The 10,834-nt window shown below is 43.9% G+C and overlaps 1 protein-coding gene across 1 annotated transcript; it reads right to left on the reverse strand.

Annotated features, from left to right (window-relative positions):
* Window positions 1–8,081: 8,081 nt before the first annotated feature.
* Window positions 8,082–10,595, reverse strand: sox11a (SRY-box transcription factor 11a). The gene has a single exon (XM_034525477.1). It carries the CDS (start codon window positions 10,363–10,365, stop codon window positions 9,265–9,267), a length of 1,101 nt encoding a protein of 366 aa, XP_034381368.1. The 5' UTR covers window positions 10,366–10,595; the 3' UTR covers window positions 8,082–9,264.
* Between the last annotated feature and the right edge of the window lie 239 nt (window positions 10,596–10,834).

Consider the following 10,834-nt stretch of genomic DNA (forward strand, 5'->3'; position numbering starts at 1 on the left):
GTGGGGGTGGGGTTGCAGGAGCCTCGTGAGGAAGTGTGTGTGGGGGTGGTGGGGTCGGGCAGGTTGGATTCCAGGGTTCACTGAAGTGAGGAATCTAGTGTATGAGATATCCGTCACGCAATTCCAATGTGCGGAGGGACTCGGTCACGGCAGGAAAAAACCGGCTGCCTCATTGAAATTGGACAAAAACAACTAAATCTAATATTGTGACCTTTCAATCACTTTGATGCCTTGTATCGCTCTTCAAACACAATTTGAGCACAACTTTGTTCCCGCTCACTGTCAACTCCTCAGTGATATTTCCTCACCAGACAACGAGTATGCGGTCCAAGTGTGGCTCTTGCAGCATAATAATTAACAAATGCCAGACTTGACAAAGATGGCTGAACGTTTCTTTTTCTTCGTTTCTTTTCTTCGCATGCTCGCCTTAGTAGCGTTACGAGCAAACGTGGGAAATGTAAAATCCAGTTTTTTGAGTAAGGAACTGTGTAATGACAAATGCTGTCAAACGGTAGGACTAAGTGGTCGGGGTATAGTATTGGCTTTCAGTGTCATTAACTTTTCAGCAGTAAGCAGGTTTCTGTCGCCACTGACCAAATTGCTTTAAATGCACAGCAATTACACGGTTGAGGCTGGCGCTTAAAAGATGAGTAGAGTATAGTTTCTGTAGTAAGACCTAATGGGATTATTAGTGAGTTTTTATGAGAGGGGAACTTGCCGCTCAAAGTAATAATGGAAGTGGGATTATATGTTTCAGTGATATACTGTACCAGCTAGCTCATTATAATTACTGGATTACCCTTTCTAATTAAGAAATCTGTACAGAGGAGTTTAATAATTCATCAAATGACAGTGGCACACTTCATTGTATTCCTCTTTTATACCAATTTTGATTTTTTATTTCTTTTTACCTCAGTGGCTCCCATGTGCAGGCATGGAGGCAGTAACACCTCGCTACTCAGAGTTAAAATGTGTTAGCTTGAGGCTTAAACATGGCCTTAGCATGTTTAAATCATGCTGAGCATATCACAAAGGCCATGCAGGCAGTTCCCTTTGATATATATTCGCAGCATAATATATGGTTTTGAAAATCAATGAGCACTCCTCTTTTGATCCCAGTCGGGTCCCTCCTCTCACCACTAAAAATAGTGCAAAACCGCCCTGCCACAGAGGTGAGCCCCATACGAACACAACATGTAGAGAAGTACAGCTGCCTGGGCCTCGTGTGAACAATGACCGAGTATTTTGACCATGAGTGTTATGTGGATTGAACCTGTGGTCTAATAACTGACATACACAGGTGTGTATAAAACACATTCACCCCTGAGGGAAGTCCAGTGTAACCAGGACCTTGTTGGCCACTGCGTTGCACAATGCTTCCTCAACAGAACTGTAGTTCTTGGGTGGTTTATTTACTTCTTTATTCCTGGTCAGAAACAGATGTAGAAAAAAAGGGTCTAAAAAGATTACATTAATTAAACTATTTGGTTGCCCTGAAATTGGGCCTTCACTTCAATAAAATTATTTCAATTAAAATCTAACAACATACACGATGTAAAGAAGAAGAGATGTGGTGTTTTAGAATAAAATTGAAATGTGATTTTTAATATGTGAAATGAACTTGTCTATGGTACATGTGTTATGACATGTTCAGTTTTGTCAGGTCTCGGATTAGTGATCACGAAGTCCAATATGAAATATCTGAAGGAGGAACATGTAGGTCATTCAGAACACCATCAAACAGCAGCATGCCGGCCCGCGTTCGTCTCCAACCGCCTGTGGGTATTTGTAATGACCCAGTGACGCCATTTCTCTACTCGGGGCTGAGGTGCTCAACGAAATGAATAACCCTGACCAGCCAGGAGAGACGGAGAGAGAGAAGGCAAGCGTGTGTGTGCGTGTGTGCGTGCGTGTGTGTGTGTGTGTGTGTGTCTCAGTGGTGAAGAGTGGAGCTACATGTCACATCTCCTCAGACACTATTGCTCCAGTCCCCACCGGCTAAAAACAATATCCAGAACCCCACGACCTCCCACGAGGATGTGTGCGCCACATATGTGGCAGTAGCATGTCAAACGTGTCTCTACACGGCTCTTCCTTGTCCCCTTGACTGGGTCACATGTTCCTCTGGTTTAGGCCTCAAACTCAGCGACACGGAGGCGCTAGAGTTTGCGCTGGGTGTTAGTATTCAAGTTAGTATTGCTGCAACAGTTGGTCTCTGAAGCTGGCGCCCGCCCTCCGCCCGGCAGAGTAAACCCCAGTTTACACTTTAAGATGTAGTTTTTGATGTGCGGTGTTTTTACATGAACATACCTTATCTTATATTATATATTCAGCGTGATGCATATGAATTGTTCATCCGCATACATCTGAATTATTCAACAGTGTGATTCGTTTTGACCTTTTTTGGGGGTTCAACATGCACTGGAGGGGATAGGGGGAGGGCAGGTTTTTGAGTCCCACTCAGCTCCTGGCACATTCTCATTTAGTCTCTCCATCTCTTACAATAACATCTGAAGTTGTCTCCCTATCTATAGTTGGATGGAGCTATTAAAATCTACATGCAGTTAATGGACTTTTTGGCAGGAGCTGTCATTTTATAGATGCAATCCAGAGCGGGAATTACTTTGTCTGAGTGTCTCTTTTGCTAATTATTATGGTCAAACATCTATCTGGCAATAGTTTAATGTTTCTGGTTTGGTAAAATATGTATTGCTTTACCAGGAGTACAAGATTGTTCTGAAGACTGGAGCTCTAAACTGGTGCTATGATTTGGAATATATGTTTTACACAATTGCTCAACAGATAATACATTACACAGTTTGTTGGAGTGATTTATTACAAGATGTGTCATTGTCTCTGTGACTAGAAATGTATGTCAACATTTCAACTTGACTGATTGCAGAACATAATCGCATTTAGTCCAACAAAGCACCAAAAAACATCTGTTTTCAAGAATATCCCTCTCATCAGTTTCCTCACAAGCGCAAACTTACAAAGCCATACAGAGCATTTTATTACAGACTAACGCTCAAAATGTCTCAGAATGTTAATCAAGTCTGCTTCGCTACATCCACATTCACATTCAGAATTAATTCTGGAAGGGTTTGTGTTATGTTTTTCACGTAGAATGTGTTGAGGAGGAGGCAGGGGGCCCGCTATCAGAGACCTTGCAGGATAGCAATCATTAGAACCTCAGCCCCCCTGGTAAGCAAGCCATGCTTCCTGCAAAGGGCCCTAGAGGATTCAGTGTGCTAATTATTTACTGAAGCAGCAAAGACTATCAAATGAGACCCTGCGTCGAGTTGAACTGTGTGGGGGTACCCTGACAGTGTAACCTGGGTAACATGCAAATAGAGGGAGAGTGGGGGAGCACAAAAGAGAGAGAGAGAGACACAGAGAGAGAGGAAACACAGAGTGTATAATGGTCAGAGTGCACTGGAGGAGGCGAGGTTCACTGGTGAGTCAGGAAAGGTGGGGCCACTGAGGGGCACAGCAGCAGAGTATTAGATTTCAGATGCATATGAATGACCAACTGCTGGCTCCGCTCTAGCTTTAGGGGGAAATTGCATGGGCTCCCCTTGAGCTGCAGTTTTGAATCTAGATTACTGCCTGACTTAATCCTGGGGTGGGGAGGTAGGGGGTCATGAATGTCTGTTGTTGGTACCAAATAAAGTGACGACTTGCAGAAGAGTGCGGCCCTTCTTCCTAACTGAGTTTGAGTAAAACTATATTACCCCGTTGTGTGCGCCGTGATCAGAACCTGCAATGGGTGAAACTATGCTCAGTCCCTGCTCTGCATCTCGCCAGCCCCAAAACAAAACAAAAATGAGATGAGCAGACAAACAACCTCACACTCACACAATCCCCGACTCCTAATACGGGGGATGGGGGTAACTCTGTGGTCTTAAATCCATGCATCTGGGCCAAACGCCAAACAGACTCTCTTCAGCAGATACACACACACACACACAATACGAGGGCAGTGAGCTCTAATAATATACTAGAATACACTCCGTTTGATTAGAGGGCAACAACATTATCTGATCAACAACTGCATACGAACACATGGACGGGTGGATTATCTAAAGCAATAAAAACTAAACCAAATAAATGTAATGTAATAAAACACACACTCTCCTACTCTAATGTCGATTCCGATGTGGCAAACATGCTGCATACATTATGACCCATTGTGACCCTGTTGGACAAACATAATGGGCTTATTCCCTTTTTTTCCTATTGGAAAATGCAAAGAGCTCCCGCAGCTGCTGCAAAGCGCTAAGATAAATATCTCGCATAGAGTCACAATTAATTCCAAACAAGGTTATGTTAATGCTAAACTGACCGCAATCAGGTCGACCGACTTGCGGGATTGCTCTGTAAACAGAGCGAGATGTCATTACAAGTTGGCTCTAATTACACGGAGCCAATTATTTTTGGCATTTTTTAAACCCAAAAGGCTCAATTTATTTCCTCTCGCACATCGAGTGGTGCACACAGCACCTACAAAATGTCACGAGGACACATTCAATTAATATAATACTGCGGAGTTGCGTTTGAAAAGGGAAGCAGGTGTGCAGCCGAGTTCCTGCCCTCTGAACAGATAATTCACATGACTGATGCGCGACCTCCAGCAGCTCCCCACCAAAAGAGAGTGACCTTCTCCCAATGAGATCTTACCACGTGTCAGAACATATTCTGGGAGGAGTGATTGAACTGTTTATTTCTGTGTCGACGAGACAATAGCACCGCCAGCTTAAACTGCTCTTGACAACCCGCTGTGTCTGCTTTCAGAACAGCAGCTCCTCCAAACTTCCTTTCAATGCCTCATGGCCTTTGCTAAATAATGAAAAACTGCACTGAAGTTGTGAATGGAAAATTAGGCAGCAGCAGACCGTGCGGGTTACTTGCTTCCAGCTACACACTTATTATCTGTTACACCGCCTGTTTTGTATCCAAGCCACATCTAGTTAAAATGTCTCTCTCTCTCTCTCTCTCGCTCTCTCAGTGGTAAAACACCATGAGGGAATTGGGCCTTTGCCATCCCCCCTTCTAAAAAATGTGAAGGTATAGTAGATACCAGTGCAGCAGATAGGGCCAATGCTCCCTCTCTGCCTCTTCCCGAGCAAATGGAGAGCCATCAACAGCAGCAGGAGGAGTCGCCCCAGGCCAAGACTGGAGTAGAGGACATAGGGACTGGACTGTTGATCAGGAAGGCAATTGCCCACACACACATTTCCCTGGCTATCAGCTGCACAACATTAGTGGTCAATATTTTTACCCGGTTATTATAAGATCCAGGCATCCTTGAATTAAATATGTAGTTTTCCCATCTGGATTCACAAGACAAATTATAATTATGGTACAAATAGCTTTTCACCTGTTCGGATCATAGGACTCACAGGGGACCAACTGCTGTGTGTCATTTCAAAACTCACTTGCAGGATCTGTAAAGCACCGGCGGTGGCGACCAGCATGCATTGCTTGTGTAACCGAGCAGGAGAGGGGCTTGCTCAGACAGAAGGGGTGTCAACACCCTCCTGATCTCAGACAGAAGATCTGGAGCAGAGAACATAAATCCGGCCCACTCGTCAATTATCAGACAGTAAACAGGTTTAAATTTAGGCAAGCAGCGCTGTTATTGTGTTTATGAAACCTCCAGCATTGGAGAGCGCAAATCATTATTCCCATAGCAATATTAGACAGCATCCCACTGGGAGAAGAGGAACACACGTGGATCGGCGATGACACAACATAGAATCTTACTGCGCAGCGGCATAAGCGAAGCAGTGATGTAATGCAACTGAGCTCACTGGATGAGAGTCAGCACGGGGGGAAAAAAAGAAACAGAACCGGTTTTATTATGACTGGATTAAACATCAGTTGACTTAAACAGGGACCAGACACAGAGGAATTGTATCTATGAGCACTGAGATAGCCTTGACATATTTTAGAAGTCCAATTTAAGCAACTTGCAAACCCGGGAGATCAACCTCCAGCCTTCAGTTCTGTGGCAGGGGTCTTTGTAAAGGTGTCACGTACAGCATTTGACTGTGACATCCTGGGTTAGATGAATGATTTAAACGCTCAAGGGATTGGAAATTACTTTCTTTTGTCGCCACAATATCCCCCACGCTGAATTCCTGGGAGCACGCTATCTCACTCACTGTCTCGGGAGCATTCTAGATTTCCATTTATTTATTTAAAGGAGGAAATAGAAGGAAATTTCAACGGGTCACTAATTTCATTTCAACATGTACCGGTGGCATTAGCCCTGAGCAGATATTTCAGAGGAACACAAAATCAATGTTGAGATTCTATTGGGAATAGTGCTGGAACCCATTAGCAACTTTGACCAATAGGTCAGGTAAAGTAATAGCTAGATAAATGTTTTATTACAGATTTGCAAACTGATTTAATCGGGGAGGGGGTAGTACTTGTGCAGCCATACATAGCAAATATTCATCATTAGATTCTATTGCTGTAATGAACACACATCTCTCAGTGGCCAAGGACCCTGGTTCTTTATATGTGATTTGTTAAAGCTGGGTCTCTCTAACCAGGCCTCAGAGGAGACAGAAGGCTGCGCCCGCAGTCCTCTGGAGAAGATGTTATCGCTTTAAATTAATGGTTTGTTATGCTAATTGTATTTTAGATGACATCATATGTGGCTGAGATGTGTTGTACTGTTGTTCATCCTTTCTAATGAACAACTTTCATATCAGAGTACTTACATACATGACCGGAGTTAAATTCCATTTATGTGCACACATACATGGTCAATAAAGCTGATTCTGATTCTGTCATAACACAATCATCTTCACCGCATCCTTATTCATTTGATGTCCTCACAGCTATTTACTTCTATTTGACCAAAATCCCAGGTGGAAGCGAGGCCCTAAGCAGAAAGAGAGAAGAGCTGTGGTACAGTAGGACTGCACCACTATTCCCACTGACCTACTGCCCCTGTTCCCAACACACATTTACCTACTGACCTGCAGGGTTAGTGGATTTTAAGACAAACCTTTCGAGTTTACTTTCACATATGAATTGTGTTTCCCTGCACATTTTTTATTTATTTAAACCGAATCGTTCTGGAGGAAGAGACATTGTTTATCCCCGAGTGAACATATTTCACTTTTTTTTCAGCCCTCTGTTCGCGCCGCTCTCCGGGCAGAGAGCTACTTTTCTGAATGGAAGCCAGACAGACTGAGAGCTCCCACACGCTGTTTGGAGCAGCTCCTGTTTCCAGCTCTGTCTCCATGGGGACCACCAAGCCCACCAATCACATCGCTCAGGGCAGGCAAGCGGGCAATTCAATTTCTTAAAGCTGCAGTGTCCGTTTTAAGGGAGGCGTAGTGAAAGAACGTTCAACACAAACAGGGACAGTAAAACATCTCAACACTGCAGTTTAAAAGTTTCCTTTTTTTCGTTTTTATTAAATGTGAAATCACATGTTAGTTTGAGCCCATCCATTTCAGAGGATCCGCCTACATACAAAATAGGCATCACTCTGTCATCACATCCTTTGCAAACGCAACAAATAACACATTTGTGTACATATATTCACAAACTGAAAGGACAGTCGATGGTGGTAGGTACTTATTTATTAAAAGATGAGTCAAAGACAGATTCACACTTGGAATGTGAAGTAACTACTGCCTAGAACTCCCAACAAAATGTCTTGACATATAATTAGGTCATAGTCCAAAACCTTGTTATCAAACAGACTTCATATGTAGAACCCACATAAAAATAAACAATATCTGCTTTTTTTAAGTGCAAGAAATAAAAAATACAGGTTTATGGTTAATGTTTTTAAAAAAAGAAGGCAGTCTTCAGTTTAAAATAAAGTTTCATTACATGAAACAGGACTATGGAATGTTCTTTTTTGCTTGCTTGTTAAACTAATGCCAGACCACCACTGTATCAGACTATGCCCTTCTGCAGAACTCCTTTTCCCCTAATTTTCAGTCAGATTCTGTTTTGTGTCAGATTTGCCCATTATGTGTCAAATTACATTCAAATTGTGATATCAATCTGTTTATATAGTATGCATCACACCATGAGGCCATATTATATAGTTTTGTATCAGTTCCAGCTGATTTGTTTATTTTTCTGCCTGGACAGGCTTCAGCATCATAACATGAAATGATGTTGACAGTGCACAAGTCTGTTTTTCCATCACTTGCTACAATTGTTGATGGTCTGTATCTTAAGAGTATATATTGCACAAAAAATGAGAAGGGGAAAAAAAAACAGTATGTGCCATAAAAAATACCAAAATCCAGTTTCACACCTGCGATTGGGACCCATCCACATATCACGAGTATGATATACATAAACTCCTAACTTTACTATATTACAGTACATATACAATCTTGAAACTAGTTCCAGCTCTGAGGTATGTGTTCCCCATGATGCCATTGTATCGTCTACAAATACTCAACAAATCTGCTCTACAACTGTACAAAACCTAGTTTGAAATCACAAGGCATTTTTGATGCAAGTTTTAATTTAACTTAATCCTTAAAACCAGGACTCCCTTGCATGCTAAAAACAAATGATAAAGGGAAGAAGTGCCTGAAACTCACTGAAAGCCCAGTAAGAACATTCCCTTTTAACTGTACAAAAATATGCCTGAAAATATCTTACTTTTCTTTTAAAAAGATGAGGTCTGTTATGTATCAAAATGTTTCCTCCACACCTGTATTCTGCAGAGGTTTAGGCTGCTAAATTTACCAAACCAGGAGGTAAACTGAATCAGTTACAAAAAAACAAACAAACATTTTTGCGGCATTTAGAAATGACATAAACCGTTGTAAAGTAACATCCTGAACAATTGTCAGTTCACAGATTTGCTTTGAGTCTGTCCAGTCCGTTTTTTTTTTAGCTCCCTGCAGTTATTTAGTTTTAAAGAGGATAAGATGCATAGAAGTTCACGTTTTTTTCCCTTTCTGGTCCGTTTAAGCTGAACAGTAAATGCAGACCCACGGGGGAAAAAATCCATAAAACCCTGTCATGCTGCCAGAAAAAAACCGTCTGCAGACTTTGCTCTTTTTTTCTTTTCTTTTTTGCTACCAGCTTCATAAGCATCTCATTCCTCAAACCTCACCTCGCCTCCTGGTCCTCCACCTCCCTCCAGGACCCTTCAGAAAACCCACAGGAGGCAGGGCTAGGGACAACTTGACCAGGACACATATATAATTTACTTTCTTCCTTCTCTGTTATTACTAGAGGAACTTTTTTTTTTTTTTTTTCAATTCAGTATGTGAAGACCAGGTCGGAAAAGTTCGCTTCCAGCCAGTCCCCGGCAATCATCTCACTGAGTTCTGGCGTGCAATAGTCTGGGAATTCAAAGTGAGAGCCCAGGCTGCCCTCACTGAAAGAGTCCAGGTCCTTATCCACAAGAGACAGGGAGAGGTTTCCTGAATTGGGGTTGCCCAGCTCCGAGCCTGGGGCGCTGGGGGCGAAATTCAAACTAAAGTCAAACAGCAAATCGTCCGCCTCCTCGCCGGAAGAGGAGCTGCTGGAGGAGGAGGAGGAGGAGGAGGAGGATGTGGAGACCGACCTGGAGGATGCTGGTGAGACAGAAGCAGCGTGCAATGTGCTCTGCTTGGTAATGTTTTTGATATTGTAAAACAGTCTGTTGTTGTTCCGCACTTCTTCGTACATGCTCGTCCCCTCGGACTCGGGCGAGGAGCTCAAAGTTGGGCTCGCAGGAACTTTGGCTACATTGTAGGGCCTAAGGCGCTCCTCGTCCCTCGCCTTAATCCCCATCCGGTAGTCCTCTTCGTACTCGTCGTCATCGTCCTCATCGGTGAGCTCAATTTTCACAGTCTTTGTAACTTTTAAGCTGGGAAACACGCAGTCCTCCCCGTAGCCGTGAGAGGACTTGGAGCCGCTCTTAGTCTTTATCTTTGAACACTTCTTGCTGGGAGTCTTTGCAATTTTACCGCACTTCTCCGGAGACGGTGCTGATGATTTTGAACTGTCGAGCTTTGGTTTTTTCTTGGGTCTGTACTTGTAGTCGGGGTAGTCAGCCATGTGTTTTAGCCGCAGCCTCTCGGCTTCTCGGATAAACGGGATCTTTTCGCTGTCCTTGAGCATCTTCCACCTCTTCCCCAAGCGCTTGGAAATCTCCGCGTTGTGCATGTCCGGCGACTGTTCCATGATCTTTCTCCTCTCGATTTTGGACCACACCATAAATGCATTCATTGGTCTCTTGATGTGACCGGTGGCTGTCTTGCACCAGTCCGGGTTTATCGGCACGGGGCTGCATGCCATAAATTCACTCTCCTCCGAGTCGGTAGCCTCTCTGGACATGCTCCCGTCCGTCTCGCTGTTGTCTGTGTGCTGCACCATTGTGCTCCGTTTCACGTCCGGGCGCTGCAGTGTCGATCAGCCCTCCGCACTCTGCCCCCAAGAAGGCTGAGCTCTGTGTGTTTGCGCCGGTTCGTCCACGTCCACTGCGTGATGTATAGTCTCAAGCTCTGCACTCTTTTTCCTGAGTTACAAACTGCCTTCTTAACTAGTTATCAGCTTTTTCACGTCCCCTGCGTCACAGGCAGCCATCCAATCAGGTCTCTTCCACTCCGCCCAACAGACTCCATCCAAGACTCCCCTTAAACCCCCCCACCCTCCCCCCTCTTCCCTCCCGAGCTCTCATTGGAGTGGAGGTGGGGATTTGTGGCACACAGTGTCTGGGGCAACACGCCGGGCGAGACAGGCATATTAAACACGCAGTTAGCACCACGCGCTCCGGAGACGCACATCACGCACATATACGACTATGGTCGATTCCCTCGTTTTAAACACGAAGCGAGAACATACG

This window comes from Cyclopterus lumpus, chromosome 22 (assembly GCF_009769545.1).
Source record: "Cyclopterus lumpus isolate fCycLum1 chromosome 22, fCycLum1.pri, whole genome shotgun sequence".
In the NCBI taxonomy this organism is placed as follows: Eukaryota; Metazoa; Chordata; class Actinopteri; order Perciformes; family Cyclopteridae; genus Cyclopterus; species Cyclopterus lumpus.

Coding starts and splice junctions, on each gene's coding strand:
- sox11a (XM_034525477.1), bottom strand. CDS start 10,365: ATGGTGCAGCACACAGACAACAGCGAGACGGACGGGAGCATGTCCAGA.